Raw genomic sequence first — 17,042 nt, 5'->3', positions numbered from 1 at the left:
ACCTGCCCCAAACACACGCGTTTCAGAGGCTCAAAGCAATCTCTAGATGCGCCAAGAGAGTGTGGAAGGCCCCATCTCGTCCCCAAACTTCCCCTCCACTGGCAGTGACTCCGGTAACACTGAACCGCCTGGGTGTGTAATCTCCAGGCGGGCAAATGGGCTGGGTGGTTAGTTTCAGTCAAAAGGAGAAAGGCTGACTCGATTACTATCATACCTCTTCCCAGAGAACCCCTCTCCTCAGGACTCGGGCTGGGTGCTCCTGTGACTCCTGCTCCCTGAGGTCCCCGGCCCCTATGGGAGCTGGATGAGCGCTCCTGTCTGCTGTGTGGCCTCAGCCAGGTGTCCTGGGCTGTCCTCCGCAGAGGGCAGAGCCGGCGTCAGGGAATAGGAGGCCACGAAATCGGGGCTGCACCAGGCCCCGAGGCTCAACATTCATACATGCCTGTAGAAAGCTTATTTCAAAGTCGTTTTTTATTCAACTGTTATTCAGCAATATACAATACAGTGTATAAACAAGTGTCTGACTTTGTTTCCAATGTTTATTTAAAAATAAATATTATTGACAGTGAATTTTAATTATGATAAGATGTATCTTTTTTTAATCAAATGTCTCAAAAGAAATAATTTAATAAAAAAGGTAAGCCCCCAAAGGAAAAAAAATTAAAAAAATTCCTAAACACAATAACCTACTAAAAATATTCTGCTTTGTCAGAAAGGCTGTGGCCCAACATTTTCATATCATATCCTAGACATAATCGCTCAACAGTTCGTGCAAAATGAAGACGTGGAGGCGAAGTTGAAAAAAGAAAAGTACACGGCACGGGAGTCACGGGCCCTGGCGCAGGGCACGGCCAGCCTCCACTTCCTCGGAAACTGGATGCGCTCCCCAGGTGTTCTACATTTGTGCAACTCCCCCAATATGATTTATTTGATTTCCACGTGGACTCTGTCATGCTTCTCAGGCTCTGTGTTTATCCGGCAACATGGTCCTCACCTGGGGTCTGGGCGGTGGTGTGGCCCCGCCGAGGCGCCCAGGATGCAGGATGCAGTGGATGTCAGTGCCCCACCAGCAGGCCAAGGAACTTATGCAGAGCTAACAGGAGCAGGGACAGGAGCGGGTCTGTGGTGTAGGTGGGGCCGGTGCCTGCAGAGGACGAGAAAACATCACGGTTAGCACCTGATTCACGAGAACCTAGCGGGGGAGCAGACAGGCTCATGAAACTTCCCACAGGCTGGGCCTCTGGACTGACTGCTGTTTCAGGAGCCTGCTGGACACTGGCACCTGGCTTCAGGCAGGTGTGCTAGATTAAAAATCAAGTCCAAGTCATTATTTTCATTGAATAGAGAGACAGTATGCTCCCTTTCCAACCCGTCCCTAATACTATGCTGCAAAGTTCCCAACTTCTGCATTTAAGGCCCAACTTCCCCTCCTCCAGGAAGACTCCAGGATTGCACATAACTTCAGCCCCTCCAACTCGTCTGAACTGCCTAGATGCTTGCTAACGCTGTCTCAAGCATCCCGATGTTTCCATGCCAGTCCAGCGCTTGGGGTCAAAGTAGGGAGCTCAGAAATCACTAGTTGGTGGTGGGTGGGTTAGGGTCCCTGAGGAGTGGTCCTAGCACATTCGGGTGGGAGGTCACTGCCACCTGGTCTCCAATGCAGTCATTAACTCGGGCCCTTGGCCTGCCACTGGGATGGTCACATGTGCCTTCCTCCTGCCGCACCAGAGCTGCCTGCCCAGCTCCCCATCTGTCAGTCACTGGGGTCTTCATTCACTGGAAGTAGAGGAAAGCCTGCCCAGGAACCCCAGGCTTCTCACCTGGAAGGCAGGGTGCTTCCCCCAGGGTTATTGAGAGGAGGGGTGCTGAAGCTGCCCAAACCCAGACAGCAGTGCTAGCCCGCTGAGCTGGCCGCATCCATGGAAACCGCTGCAACTCACCTGGCCCATGAGACCCCCCCCCCTCGCCAGGCTGGAGCTCCACCTCCAGGAGGCGGCGCAGGAGGCCCTTCCTGTGCGGAGCAGATGTAGAACCGCCTCCGCTTAGCTGCCCATGGGAGCTGCTGCCCTGTGGCTTTCCTGAACCCACAACTCCTTTCTCCATGTGCAAGAGCCATTAGTCTTTCTAACCAAGGCGTTCCCCCCAATCCCTAATCATCCTTGCTCTGGTGGTAACTGTCCTTGTCCCAGGGTTTGCTCCCCAGGCCCCAGTCTCCCCTGTAAAAGGAGGGGTCAGACCAATGACCTGCGTCCTTGTGATGCCAGGGCTCCATATCTCATTTTGGGAAACAAGGGTATGCTCAATAATCTCAATGAAAGGGGGGCAGACCTGCCCACCGTGCCCATCTCATTTCCAAACACAGTTCTGCGTCCCCTGAGCAGCACAGGACAGGATGCATCCAAATGCGCTCACACTCCCCGCTGGATATTCAGATAGTCGTGACCCTGGCTTTCCCCGAAACCTGCCTCAAGTCGACACTTGCTCGATGCCATTCACCAGCGGGAAGCACAGGGGTGCAGTGTTGCCCCCCAAACACGGGTCCTCCTTTGCTGCATTCACTGTGGCCTATCATTGGGACGGATGAGGGTGGACGTGGGGACGGATGAGTTGATGGATGGCCAGGTGCCTGGTGGAATTCGCCTGGGATCAGGTGCTCAGAAAACAGGGGTGTGGCCGGCAGAGAGATGCCTTCTGGGCACACAGGGCTTACCGGCACCCAGATCTCCTGGCTCAGGTCTTTATGCCCCAAAAACCCTGACACTCAGGCGGTGCAGCTGAGACACAGTAGCCACAGGAGGAGTTTAGAAGTACATGTGTGAGCTCTGGACCCTCCAGGTGTGCAGGGGACAGGACGGCAAATGGGCTGAGAGGCAGGTGGACACGGCCTGGGGAGCCGTGGGCGCAGCACAGGAAGGACACATTTTAATTTACCTGCAAATACTGCAGACGGGTCTTTCCCATTATTATAGTCTCACCTCTAATAAAAGTTTCAAAGCTGCAGAAAGCTTTCGAAAGACCCTGGATGGAAACAGCAGGCCTGCTGCTCTGTGCTGGGCCAGGGCAGGAGCAGCTGGGGCTGGAGGGGTGGCCCTGAAAGACGGGTCTTGACAGCTGAATGGGTTAGAATTCAGGAGTCTGGCAGCTCAGTATCTCCTCTCCCCACGTGCTGTCTCCTTGGAGGGACAGGGACAATTGTCTGGCACTTGGCTGCTGGGCCCCCAGTCCCTGTTTCCTGGAGTAAGCCTGGGCTGCCCCCTGCTGCCTGGGGCTCACCTGGCCCCTCAAGGCAGGGTGGAGGGTACCCTGGGCTCAGCTGAGGGAGTCTCCTGTCCTGGCCTCTTTTATGATGTGTCTGTGTTCCTGGGGACAGGGGGCGTGGGGGCTGCATGCTGGCTGGATGCACTTCATCTTTCTCCACTTCATCTTTTCCTAAGAGGCACCAAGAATAGACCTGGGGCACCGAGGTCATCTCTCAGGATTACACTGCACCATCAGGCTGCTCGAGAGTCAGGGAGGCCTCTGAAGGGCTGGGTGCTGATTCAATCTTTTTTTCTTTTTTAAATATATCTTTATTGATTTCAGAGAGAGGAAAGGAGAGGGGGAGAGAGAGATAGAAACATCAATGATGAGAGTCATTGATCGGCTGCTTAGCCCGCAACGCAGGCATGTGCCCTGACCGGGAATCGAACCCTGATCGCCTGGATCCTAGGTCGACGCTCAACTGCTGAGCTACGCTCGGTTGGGCTCATTCTTTACACTACACAAGTATCACTAGTTTGCTAATCATCTTAAAGAAATGAAAGCCCTGTGAATATGGACTTCTATCGTTTGGATGGTGAGCAGGGTAAGTGGCCTTTTGCACTCATCTGGGAAGAGCATAGCGCCCAGCCCCCACCGAGAGCAAAGGCGTTTCCATTCAGCCAGAGCAGAATTCCAAAGGCCCCATCAGATCCAGGAACCTCTGAGGTCACTCAGCATCTCGGGATGTAAGTGAGGGAGGAGGCTTTGCCTAGGCCATCCTCTGGGACCCTCTCTCTGACCACACTATCCTCAGGCCAGACCTGAGCCAGGCTCTGGGGGGTGCAAGGGTGGCAGCTGGTCACGCCCTCTGACCTGGACTCCCACAGACATGGGGCACTGAATGGGCGACCCCCACCCTATGGGCATCTGGATCACAGTGGGCTGCTCTGATGACCACTGGGGACAGCCTGCCAGGGCTCCTCTCCCACCACCTGTCCTGCCCGCCGTTCCAGGACCATGGACGGTCCCCTCGGCCTCTGCTGTGGTCTGCAGCCTGTCACACTGGCTGTGGACAGGACCGAGCTGCAGCCCCAGACCTGGCTGGTTCTATCACCATTTCAGGCCTGCTGGTGGCCCAGGAACTGCAGCCAGGAGACAGTACCCCTCAGTCTGGGATTGCTCAGAGGCTGCTTTTTGTTGTTGTTGTGATAGCTTAACAACTAAGATTTATTTCAAGTTTGAGATGAGTGAGCAAAATTCAAATACAATTGAGGCCTGGCTCTGCTCAACAGGCCGGCTCTGGCGCTGGCAGTCCGGGCCGGGTGGGAGCTTGGCCTTGCCCCATCCAGCACTGCGCTGCAATACCCACACACTTGTGCAAGTACCAGCCTCAGGACAGAGCGGCTGCCCCAGTAAGCATAGCTGTCCTAACACAGGACAATGACAAGGGTCTCCAGTGCAGGCCCATCCAGTGTCCCAGAGCAAGGCCACTTGCTGTCACAACACGTCTTTTGAGTAAGGGCTTCTTGGCTAGAGCATTTAGCAAACCTGGTGAGCCCTTTCAGCATGCTGATCAGTTCCCCTTTTGCCGTGTCTGAGAGGGCCAACCCCAAGTGGCAACACTGAGGTTGGCTGGCATCTCCTACAGAGCCCAGGACCAGGTGGCCAAGCGAGGATTCAGACTAGCCTGCAGAGGGGTTCGGCTTAGTGCACACAGTCTTAAGAATTGTAAATTATAATCCAACATTATGCAGAAGGAGGCATTTACATAAAAGCACAGATTCAGTGTTGACCAGGAGGCCCCAAACCCAGCACCCTGGGCCTGTCTTCCCCCTGAGCTACACAACCAACAGCCTCTGCTCTTCTTAGAAAAGATTCCCCACTTGCTGCTCCCTTGACCCCAACTTGGGCCCAGGGTGGCTGCCAGGTATTGCCCTGGCCCCCATGCAGTTGGCCTCCCTTTGCCCAGCCGCTCACTTGTCTCCACCCCCAGCCTGGCCCTTGGTGGCTGGCTGAGTTTGCCATCTCGGAGCCAGCTCTGGTGCAGGATCCAGGAGGCCAGGCTTTCGTCCCACCTTTGCCCCTACGCTGCTGTGATGACGACGGGGGGCTGGCTCTCCTCACCCTGACATTCCTGATGGCTACCCATGCCCACCCTGCCCTGGCTCTCTGACGTCCCCAGACGCTGTGCTGGGCGGGCCAGGTGGCCCAGCCGCAGCTGAGTGGAAAGATGTCACCTTGGGAGGAGGCTGCTTCCCTTGCTGGCGTTTTAATTAAAGCCTCTTCGTGGATATTTATTCAGAGGGAGTCAGCGAGGAATAGTGGAGCTAACAAAATTGGGTAGAATTTCTGCTGTAAAATTAATGTGAGCTGGTAACTAGGGCAAAGACTGGGAACAACAAATGCTATCGGTTTTAGAGGAAACAGATATTTGACAGAAAAGTTGAATGGAGAGGCAGGGGTGCAGGACAGCGGGTGAGATGTGGGTCCCTCAATGCTATGCGGCTCCACCCTCCTGGCCCGTCCCACCCCAACCTTAGGCAGCTGGCCCCTGGGTTTGAAGACAAACCTCTTGGTAGGAGGTGTCCACAGGGGTGAGGCCCACGACAGCCTCAGGGAAGCAGTGGGAGAGGCCGGGGAGCAGGGCAGAGGCTCCTGCTGCACAGGTTTTAGCGATCGCTGCCTGTGTTCTCCACTCGCATGGCCCGAGTTCAGCAGTGACCTTCTGAAGCATTTCCCTGCCCTCGTGCCCACCTCCTGCCTCACACACTCTTGGAGAACTCACCTAAGGTACGGAAACTTTATGGGTTCCTTCCGCCCACAGGAGAAAGAACCATTGTCTCAGGGCCACACATCCTCTCCAACACCCCCCACTGCTCACCTCCACCAGCCCTGCGTTCCAGCCCTCCTTTCCCTGTGAGCACCTCGGGCTCCAGGCTCACCCTGCAGAACCACTAACCCACCTGTTTTCCCGTGTCCAGGTCTGACCCGAGCCTCAAGCCCAGAACTGCTGCCTCCTCCAGGAAGCCCTCTGTAAGCACCCAGACACACAGGACTGGGCTCTAAGGAATATATGTGCTGTTCATGTGGCCCTTGCTTCTGCCTCCTTCTCCCCCCACCCCACAAACACCTTTCTCACCTCAAGTCCTACCTCTGCAGCCATGGTGGTGGCCCATGTGCCAGAAGGTCTCACTATGGTCAGGGCTGCCCCAGCCCTGCCGACACCAGCCACCTGGTCACCATTTTCATTAAGTGATACCATTAAAGGATCATTTGGGGCAAGACTTCATTTAAAAAAAACACAGGAGCTGGAAAGGAGCTAGCAATGAAGGTGGGAGATTAAAAAGTCATTAGGAATGTTAAAACATGAATAAAATCTCACCCTCGCTTTCTCTCTTGGAAGCAGCCTGGGCGAGGGGCAGGCGGAGGCTCCAGGGGAGGAGAGGACATGCTCCTCGGCCTGGAGAGGTGATGAGCGTGGTGGTAGGGTGCGATGCCCTGGCTCCTACAAATGCAGTCCGGGCTCCTTTCTTGCAGGGGCCTTTGCTTGGCTCCCTGGTCAGGCCCTAGGCTAAAACTCCTGGACTAGTGGATGCTGCAGTGCCAGTATGCCCACTTCACAGATGGGGAATGGGAGACCTGCAGGCTTTCACATGACTGGGCCCTACCCCTCCTTGGGGTGAAATAGCCGTATTTAAATCCAACTCATCCCCTCCATGGCCTTTGTGTCCCTCATGGTGGGATGTGACGCAGAGCCCTCTGGCTAGGCAAACAGTGGGCACCCAGTGAACGCCTGCTCAGTGTGCAGGCCCAGGCCTCGGACTCCTTGTCCCATTCAGCACAGCTGGGCCCCGCCACGCAAAGGCGGGAAGGAAGGGCAGGAGGGAAGGGCCCAGTCCTCGAGGTGAGCACGGACAGCTGGCCAGCGGCCAGGACACAACAGCGCTTTCCTCCAGCTTCTGCCCCGAGGGTGCCTGGGTCTGTCTTTCTGTTTCACACAGAGGACTTATCTTTAGAAATACAGTTTAACTGAAAAGGTTATCACATTTTAATTGCCCAGGGATACTGCACTGAAAATTCTGTAACGTGCTCATGAAATAAAGTTAGCGCAGAGAAGCTGCCAGGGACCTGCCACGCACTGCAACACGACCGTAGAGCAGGCTCCAGGATGAATTACTGCCTTGTGTATTTTCCTAACATTAGTCTTTAATGCGATACAGTGATTCATCTGCACACCTGGAGATTTAATTTGTTAAATGCTTGAAAAAATACACATCTACCCGAACTCTGACATGGATAATAACCATCAGAATGGCCTGGCCACATCTCCACCACCCGTCCCCTCCCAGAAAGCCTGGTGTCCAGCAGGGCAGGGCCCGCGGCTCCTGCCTCACGGGAGAGGTGGTGGGTGGGGGCCCCCTGAAGGTGGAGGAGGGGAGCTGGGGCAGGCTGGCGACTGGCTGTGCTCTCTAGTGCCACCATCCCTCCCGAGGCTCAGGGACTGCAGGCAGAAATGGCTGCCTTGGAATCTGGGCAAAGAAGGGCTGTGCCAGCCGCCACTGGGCCCTTGCCCCCGAGGCCTCCTCCTGGGAGACTCGGCTTCCTGTGCTGGGCAGAGGCGGCCTCGGAGCTGACCAGCTGAGCAGAAAGGAAGCTCTGAAAAGTCAGAATGAGACGGTCAGAAGTCAAGCTTCCTGTGGACTTGGCCACTCCCGGGTTTATACTCCGTCTCTTCCACCTCAGTGGACGGCCCCCAGGGGGACTGGCCCTGCCTCGGTCACTTCCCTGGGCCTCATCCCTTAGTGGGCACTGAGCGTCCTGCCGGGTGCACTCAGGCGGTGCCCTGCTGAGTCGGCCTTCATGGGCATGCCAGCCCTTCTGGCAAAGCCGTCACATCTGAGTTGCGTAGAGCAGGGCCCACGGGCGTGGGGACGAGTGGGGAAAAGCTTTGAAACGTGTAGGCCTCATGCTCTTGCTGGGCCCCTCCTGAGCCCCTTCCATGCTCACTGCTCAACAGCAGCTCAACCCTGACCTGGAGGAGCCAAACTGGGTACCCCTTGTGGTGCAACAACGCACCTTCCCTGAGAGCACCAACACCAAGGATAAGCAGGAACAGGAAGGGATCGGAGTTCCTGGGCTGGCCTGTCTGCCGGTCACCCTATACTTGCCCGCGGGCCTTCTGTAGGACAGAGGGAAGCTCCTCACTGCTTTGAATGAGTTTCCAAGAGGTGCCTGGTAATAGTCAGCAAAGCACGGGGGCGGGGCTGGCAGAGAAGATGATACTTTCCCCTGTGCTGCAAAGGCGTCTTAAAACCAAGCTGGCATCCCCCATACAGCCCAGGGGTTTAGGCCACAGCCAAGCCCTTGCCCACCCACTCAGGGCAGAACTAATTGATGTCACACTACAAAAGCACTTGACCTCAGGCATCCCCGCGGAGGCCTGGGGAAGCCTCTATATCCAGAGCTTCAAAAAGGTGCACCTGGTGGATTTGATGAGAAGCTTCTTGCTGGGTTTGGCTCCTGGTGACATTTAGAAAGGCTGGTGCTCCACTCATCTAGTCTCATGGAGGCTGCCACTCAGCTGGGGAAGGGGTATGGACTCCAGGGAAGGAAGTGTTTGATGAACTGAGCCAGGGGGAGTTAGGCAAAACTACAGAGGAGGGAAACCCCTAATCCACAGTGCAGCTGTTTTGCCCTTAAGTTGGGGGTCTCCCTGCTGCTGAGAGAAAGGCTCTGCAGTGAGCTGACTGGCCACTCAGTGACGGACAAAGGCCACTCACTGCATTTGGTGTGACTCTCATTCCATGGAGTGCAGGGTGGGGAGGGAAGGGGAGGTCTTCGGAAGTTTTCCTAAGCTAGAAGACCAAACCTCTGAAGACACACACCACCTACAGGAAGCCTCCTCTGATTGCCTCACCCGGATACGGGCGATCCCTGTTTGGGACTCCTACTGACACAGACGGCTCTGTCCTGGAGTTCCATGGGTAGCCTGCTGCTCTTGAGCTGGGTCTGTGGCTGCCACGTGACTGGCTGATGAGAAGATGGCATGTGGCTGACAACCACCCACGTTGGCCGCTGTCAGGAAGATGCCGGCATCTCTTGCGAGCTGTGAGGCCCAGCCATGCCCTTTACAGAATCCTTTCCTTTCCTCTTTCAGATGCTCAGAGAACCTCGCCTTCTCTTCTCTGGGGCAACTTCCACCAGATTTACTTTCTCTTTCCTTAGGACCCTCCAGTCACATCAGAGCTTGAGGGAAGGGTAGATTGTTGATTTAAGGTGATGGTTTTCAGGTCCTCGTGTGTCCAGGGAGATGGGAAGACCAGGGGACTGCACCTGGCCCTGCAGCACCATTTCTGCAAGCACTGTCACCCACTGAGGACATGGGTCAGAGTGAGTGCCTTCACCTTGCCCAGAGCCCCCTCTGCTCATGGTTTACGGTTGCCATGGTGACACCCAAGGACACTTCCCTGGATGGCTCCCAGAAGCAACAGCCTCTCTAACGCAGTCACACCCATGGCCTTGGCTGTCTTTCTGTCATTGTTAATTGAAATACTGAGAGCCAGCTCTCTGTGTGGGCACCAGGCAGCTGTGTGCCACATCCAAGCACCTCTCCTTGCAGCCAGAGCCCCAAAGCTAATTAGAGGGTCACACTCCACAGATCTGGTCCCCAGGTTCCTTGCAGAGGGGAACCTCTTGCCAACATACAAGCCATTCGGTTGCAAATGGTATTCTTCTGAGGCTGAGCTTAGCTCCACCTAGGCGCCTTTCCGGGTTTAAAGGGCTTGTCTGGAAGGCACTCTGTTTTATTTTCTTTTTTCCTAGAAACAGCAACTAGCAACAAAGTGCTCACACAAAAAAATGGGTCGGCATTCAGGTTAATTAGGAGTCAGATTTAAGAACACAGCTAAGGCGGGACCCCATCTCCTGAGCTGATGCTGCTGTGCGAATCCAGCTCATGTTATTTTTAAGCACAAATATCAAACTGTTTCTTGACAAATGAGATGTGAAATGAATGAGTTTTTGCACATAAATATTTAGTGCAAAATATGCCTTTGGATGCTTTGGGCACACAGGGGGTGCAAGAAGGGTTTTCTGGCCGGCTGTGCAGTACCCAAAGGGTGGGGATTCATGCAAGCGAACCCCATCCCCAGACCCCACACTGACAAAGCAGATCACTTAAAGACACACCAACACAACCGTGTCCGGGACTTCTGACTTCCCTTTAGGAGCAATTGCTTAATGGAGGACTGTCTGGGGAGGTGGCCTGGGACCATCCCTGAAGTTGCCAATCTGAAAAAGCCCGTGTGTCCACCTTACCCAGGCCTGGACCACCTTGTTAATTGGAAACTCAGCTCTGGGCTTGTCCTGAAGCCTAGGGGGTGGGGCTGGAATCCCTCCCCCTCCTTCTGAGAGCTGGGGTATTCTCTTTCTGCCCCCAGATCTACCATCTCCTTTCCTCCACTCTGTCCTGAGCCCTGGAGGCTGCCCCCACAGGCTGTACCCCCAGGGCACCCTTGCCCCCAGCTCCCAGTGGGAGGCCCTGACAGGAGACTGGAGGGCAGGAGGACAGTGAGCCCCTTGCTGGGCCACCAGGGGTTGGCTGTGTCCCTCTACCAAGGCACAGCTCCTATCAGGCTGGCCTTTCTGGGTTCTGCTAACTGCCTTCTCCCCTTACTCCAGGGACCCCCTGCTGCTGGCCCTGGGGACATGCTCTTCCTTCCTTGGCCACCCTACCTTTGTCTACACCTTTAAAAACCTCGTTCATAGCTATTTCTCTGTGACCCTGTTCGAATGTGTCATCTGCTTTGCCAGCACCCTGACAGAAACACTCTGCAAACACTCTTGCCTGTAAACCAAGTGGCAATAGCCCTTCCTGGTCCCCTCTCCTCTCAGCTGCTCAGAACTGTGAGCTCAGGAGGCCAAGTCAGAGGTCGCTGCCTTGAGCTCCCTCTCTGGCTCATGCTGCTGGTGGCTCTGAGCGATCAGCTGGCCTGCTGCATCCCAGGGACGCTCCGCAGGAAGTTTATCCATGCCTGCCACCCGGATACGGTGTGCAAGCTCCACCCATCTAGAGCCTACACCTCAGTGGCCTTTGGGAGTGGGGGGAACTGGGACACTCAAGATGGCACTGTTCTCTCCGAGGGATCATAGCCATTTTGGTATGTTTGTGGACTAGAAGTCATCTCGCCCACCTCTGCATGCCCAGGGCGGGACACAGGAAGTCACCTAACCTACCTCTGGATGCCCACGGTGGGACACAGAGGAAGTCACCTCACCTACCTCTGCATGCCCAGGGTGGGACACAGAGGAAGTCACCTCACCTACCTCTGCATGCCCAGGGTGGGACACAGAGGAAGTCACCTCACCTACCTCTGCATGCCCAGGGTGGGACACAGAAGAAGTCACCTCACCCATGTCTGCATGCCCAGGGCGGGACACAGAGGTGCCGTAGCACAGTGCTCTCTCACGAGCATCATCTGGAGAGCAGAAGACACAGGCATTCTACTCTCAGCTGCAGGCCTGCCTTCCTGGCCTCCTGGACAGGAGCTGAGAAAAGCCTGGGCTTCTTTCTGAGATGGGTCTGTGTGGTTCCTCCCCATCCAGCCAGCAGCCTGACCCACATGTAGAGGTCCCCACCAGGGTGTAATGTGAGGACCAACCAAACTGATGTGGAAGACAGACCGGGAGGGTCTCAACTGTTGGAAAGCTGAAGAATCAGCCAGGGAGGTAGACTAGGATGTCTATCACCACAGACCCCGCAGGGGAGCCCAGAGCCTACTTCCTTATCAAGCACTGATGCTGGCTGGCGGCAGGTGCACAGCACCCTTAGAACCAGGAGAGCAGGACAGGGTAGTCCATGTACCGGGAAGGTTCACGTGCTGCCCGGAGCAAGGCCAGTGAGATGCTCCCTGCAAACACAACTAGGTACCAAACAAAACTGAGCGGTGGGTTCAGAGAGGGTATGGCTGGCCTGAAATCAGACTTAGGGAGTGAGCACTGGAGCTGGGCACAGCTCTGAGACCTGTCTTTGAGGGGTGGGGGAATGGGGGATGCTTTGGGAGGAGAGTCACACTGGGAAGCCATGTGCCCAGCCTCCATAATCTCCACTGCTGCCAGCAGCCTCTCCTCCCCAGAGCTGCCAGCAACCCCTTCTACCCTGCAGTCAATCCATTTTCCTGACCTGCTCTGACTCCCCTCTCAGCTCCCTAGGAGAGCAGTCCTCAAACTCTGGGTGCCCTCCCAACAATGGCAGAGCTCCATCCTTACCGCCCCCCCCGCCCCCCGCCATGAGGACCCAACGGTACCAGAGTGATGATTTATAGCATGGCCTGTGTCTAGGACCACCCTGGACCTCCACAAAGACAGCACAGGCTACCTAGCCAGGCCCATCCATGCTGCGCGGACAGTGTGGTCAATAGAGTCAGGCAGCATCCAGACACACAGCTTGCACCTTAGAGAGGGCCCCCCACACTCCAGTCCCCACACCCACAAATACATGGCATGAACACTTCTAGCAGCCAACAGTAAAGACAGGAAAACAGCGAAGAGAACCCCAGTGAGGCTGCCCGTTACCAACTACCATGAGGATGCATGCGCAAATGACCCCATCGGGGCCATCCTGGGCTCAGCACCAAGCTGGATGTCACCCCACAGCCCTGCCCGTGCGCCCCCTCGGGGTGCACACCCTTACCGGAACCATGCCTCTGGCGCAGAAGGACCACCTGGCCGGGTGGTGAAGCGGATGAAGGAGCGGCTGCAGCAGCGACCGTGGTGGTGGCTGCACCGGCTGTGGAGGAAGCGGCAGCCTCGGGGACTCTGGGACCCAGTGCCGCAGGAGGGCTCCCAAGAGGCAGGCTCTTGTCTCCGCGGCTGGGCTCCGATGTGGGGTGGCCCGGGGTGCCGGTGGCGCCCAAGTGGTTGGCGTTGGAGGTGCTGGCAGGGCCATGGCGACGGGGACCACTGCTCTGAATGTGGGACACGGCCTCGGCAGCCTGCATGTTGGGCGGAGTGAAGCGTGAGAGCACTCGCAGCAGCGCCTGGGCCTTGTGCTCCTGCGTGTCGTCGTCGCCATAGTCGGACACCCGGCACTCGTACACACCCTGGTCCTGCCGCCGCACAGCCGACAGCCGCAGGCGGTGCGAGATATCATTGCCCTGGACGCGCACGGTCTGCAAGAGAGAGGGGCTGGGGCCAGAGGCCACGGTGGGCAGGCAGCCCCACAACCCCAATGCGTGACCATGCCACAGCACCCCAACACTTCCCCATGGGGTGTGTCCACCACCAAGAGCCAGGTTTCCTTCTGCCCTTGTCTCCCCAGTGACATGGGCCTCCCAACTCTGATTGGACACAGAATGGCCCTGCCCAGTTCCCACCGCCTTAACCTAACGCTGGAGTTCAACAGACAGCATGGGCTCTGAGGTCTGGCCTTTAGTCCCGACTAACATTTATTCTAGAACCTGGAGGGCGTAGAATGCAGGCACACTATCCTGCCCTCAGAGGACATACATATATCTGCTCCCGTCCCTGAGCCCTACATAGCAACCCCTCCACCCTCCCAAGGAGGCAGGAGACACTGAGGCTGCTGCTGGCCCCCCGGCCCCTGCTTCTTAGGAAACTGCCCTTCTCCAGGTCAGCCTGATGCTCCCAACAACAAAGTGCTCACCCCACCACATGGCCTGGTGGGGACTTGAGGAAGCACCAGATTTGTGGCCCTCATCTTGCACCCAGGGAACCCTCACCTGTGAACCTAGCCCAAGAGGAGGCCCTGGCAGTCTTGAGGCCCTGATATTTGCACAGTCCATCTGGGAAAGCTTGGGCGCACCTCCTCCCTGAGTCACAAACCCCTCGAAGCCTGGCAAGACTGTCCCCCCAAAACAACACTTGGCACTGAGACCAGCCAGAGGAGAGGACTGTAGGCGAAGGCGCCAAGTGGGGTCCACTAGCCAGAACAGGGTCTTCTTGGCCAGGGTGAGGTGCAGCCCCCCCCCAGTTGCTCGGAGAAATGCCAGCAGAGGAGATGCAAGCGACATGCTGGGCCTGAGCGGGGGTGGATGAAGGAGAGTTTTACAGGTGAGCGCCGAGGGGAGGAAGGAGAGTCAAGCCTGGAACCCTCTATTTATACCAAGGAGAAACTAATCCTGCTACTGGCGACAGATGGCGCCGGGATACAGCAGCCGCCAATGTGAGGCTGAGGCTGCGAGAAAGTCCCTACATCGGGCTGAGCCTAACAGGGAGGAAGGAAGCTGCGGGGTGAGAAGCGGCCAGAAGGGGTCTCCCGCAGCCCGCGCTGGGCTCCACACTTACGCTGATTTTAGTTGCATCCTTATTTGTTACCTAAAATGCAAAGAGGGAGAGAGGGAGACATTAGGCTCTCGGCCTTCAGGCTTGGGGAACTCAGATAAGCCTCTGACAAGGGACCTTCCGCAGGTGGGCTGGGACTGGAAACCTCTCGGATGTGGCCGGGACTGAGTGCACAGAGGATGTGGGATTTCTAGGAGTGTTGCTGGAAGGAAGCGGGTCTGCAGATAAGCATGGTGCCTGGCCAAGGAAGGGCTGCCCTAGTACACCTGCCAGCCAAAGACGGGAGGCCAGAATGCCACCGGGTGGGAAGGAAGGCCCGTCTTCGCCCCTTGGAGCATCCCTGTCCCTGCTGTGTTTTTCTAAAGCTTGTGAAACTAGACGGAAGGGCCAGTGTATCTGGTTGGGGATCAGCGAACAGTTTCTCCAGGTGGGACGCTAGACACAGGGGAGGTGTGTGCGAATGTGTCTGTAAGCGGGCGATGCTGCATGTGCTACTGGGTTCAGAGGCATAGGGGCCCTGGGCACCCTCCCTCTGATCCTGTGGGGATTGGAGGTGACCTGAGGACTTCCCTATACACGGTGCTCCGCTAGCCTCTGAAATCCAGGCCCAGAAGAGCTTAACTCTGTCCCAGTGCACTGGGGAACTGAGTGGCAGAGGGCAAGGAAAGCTGAGTGGACCAAGTGGCCTTTCACCAGCCAGCACCCATCAGACTCTGGGCCCGAAGCCAGCAAGCAAGAGCAGGCAAACTGGATGAGGTGTGGCTTTTTAGGGGCAAGGTGGGGACTTCCCGGAGGTTTCAGGAGAATGAATGGAAGTATGGGATTTTGGGGTAACAACTGCTGTTGAAGATGCCATGGGGATGGAGAGGGTGGGAGATGGGCTGTGCCACAGGGTGTCTCTCTGCTTTCCTGCCTGTGACCCCTGCCACCCAGGCCCTGATGGGGCAGCCGGGTTACCTTGCTCTGGGCGCCGGGCACGCTGAGGGCCAGCTCGTGCAGCAGCTCCCCAGATGGTTCCTTCAGGTACCACCACTGAATCTCCAGGGAATACGAGGTGGCTCCGCTAGCCCGGAATGCACAGGGCATTTCGATGTCGTCGCCCTCCCGTACAGTCACATCTTTGGGGACTTCGGTAAATGTAGCTAGGGGCGGGGAAGAGAGAGGCGTGACCAATTGTGGGGCGGAAGCCTGGGGCAAAACGCTCAGCCCCGGCTCGCTGGCGGGGCGCTTCCCACCCTGCGGCTCCGCGCGGCCCAGACGCCGGCAAAGTTCGCTGGAGCAGGTGCCGGCCGCCGAGAGACCGGCCACGCCGCAGGCGGCTTCCCTCCGGTCGGGGCACCGAGAGAGGCTCACGCTTCTCCCCCGCGCGGCCGCACCCCGCGCCAGCCGGGGCCCCCAACTCCCGCGCCCCGCCTCTCCGAAGCCGGAGCCCCGGCCCCACTGCGAACGCCCCGGCGGCGCCGCGGCCGCGACCCCTCGCTGCTCCCTCCGCCTACCCCCCGGGGCCCGGGCCGCCCGCCGGGGCGCCGGAGCCCGCGAGCCCCCCGTCCTCCGCGGCGACCCGGGCGCGGACCCCCAGCGCCCACGCAGCAAAGTTCCCGCGCTCACCGTCGGCCGCGAAGAGCAGCAGGGCGTGCAGCAGCAGCGGCGGCAGGTGTCCGAGGGCGCCGAGCTGGCTCCGCTGTTCCATCTCCCGCGGGGGCGCGGCGGCGGGGCCCGGGCGCGGAGACGCGGCGGCAGCGTGGGCTCGGTTTCTGCCGGGGTTCGCGCTAGGACGCCTCCGACCCGGCCATGGCCCCGCGCGGCGCCCCTTCCCGGCGGCAGCGGCCGCCAATCAGCCCCGCTCCCTCGCCCGCTCGCCCGCTCGCCCGGCGCGGCTCCAGAAAGCGAGGTCCCGCCCGGAGGCTGCTGACCACCGGCCAGCGCCTCCCTTCCTCCCGGCGCCCACTGGACGATGGGGAACCGCAGGTCAGTCTGTGCCCGGCGGGCCAGGCAGGGGCTGGGCCGCGCCCGGACCCATCCCCGGCCAAGGGAGCGCGCGCCTCGGAGCCGCGAGCGGAATTCTGCCTCCCGGTCTCCTCCTGGTGTGGCTCCCGACTGCCCCTCCTCCGGCTGCGGCCGAGCTGCCCCGTCGCCGCCCCCGCCGGTGCCTCCGCGGCTCTTTCCGCAGGGCGAGTGCGCGCTCAGCCGCGGCGCGCAGCCCTGGCGTCGGACCCAGCGGAGCGCGGGGAGAGCGGGCCCGGCGCGGCGGACCCGGAGCCCGAGAGAGACGGGGGGAGGGGGAGAGGCGGGGGAGGGGAGGGGAGGGGGGAGGGGGGAGGGGAGGGGGGGAGGGGAGGGGGGAGGGGGCGGTCAGTGACGGAGAGCGGAGCTGCCTCGGGGCTGCACCACCCGCCCTCCCCGCCCCTGCACCGCGCGCACCGCCGCCCCGGGCGCCCCTCCCCCGCGGGGGGCGCCGGCTGGAACCACAGTCTCTCGGGCTGGAGCGCAGCCCCGCCCCG

At 58.4% G+C, this 17,042-nt stretch overlaps 1 protein-coding gene across 1 annotated transcript; it reads right to left on the bottom strand.

Annotated features, from left to right (window-relative positions):
- Positions 1 to 459: 459 nt before the first annotated feature.
- On the bottom strand, positions 460 to 16,743 carry VSTM2B (V-set and transmembrane domain containing 2B). The gene is made up of 5 exons (XM_081117702.1): positions 16,150 to 16,743; positions 15,499 to 15,683; positions 14,545 to 14,574; positions 12,932 to 13,409; positions 460 to 1,144 (listed from the first exon to the last, which is right to left on the bottom strand). Exons 1-5 carry the CDS (start codon positions 16,229 to 16,231, stop codon positions 1,056 to 1,058), a joined length of 864 nt encoding a protein of 287 aa, XP_080973828.1. The 5' UTR covers positions 16,232 to 16,743; the 3' UTR covers positions 460 to 1,055.
- Between the last annotated feature and the right edge of the window lie 299 nt (positions 16,744 to 17,042).

The sequence above is a fragment of the Miniopterus schreibersii genome (genome assembly GCF_964146895.1).
Source record: "Miniopterus schreibersii genome assembly, chromosome: 18".
NCBI classification, from domain to species: Eukaryota; Metazoa; Chordata; class Mammalia; order Chiroptera; family Miniopteridae; genus Miniopterus; species Miniopterus schreibersii.
This window is presented reverse-complemented; position numbering and strand designations above follow the sequence as displayed.

What these genes read in the sequence shown, in the direction of transcription:
- VSTM2B (XM_081117702.1), bottom strand. Translation starts at nt 16,231, where the DNA reads ATGGAACAGCGGAGCCAGCTCGGCGCCCTCGGACACCTGCCGCCGCTG. An exon ending in GCTGCTCTTCGCGGCCGACG is followed by an intron (nt 15,684 to 16,149) that starts GTGAGCGCGGGA and finishes CCCCGCCCCTAG; the next exon opens with CTACATTTACCGAAGTCCCC. An exon ending in AGGATGCAACTAAAATCAGC is followed by an intron (nt 13,410 to 14,544) that starts GTAAGTGTGGAG and finishes TCTCTCTTGCAG; the next exon opens with ACCGTGCGCGTCCAGGGCAA.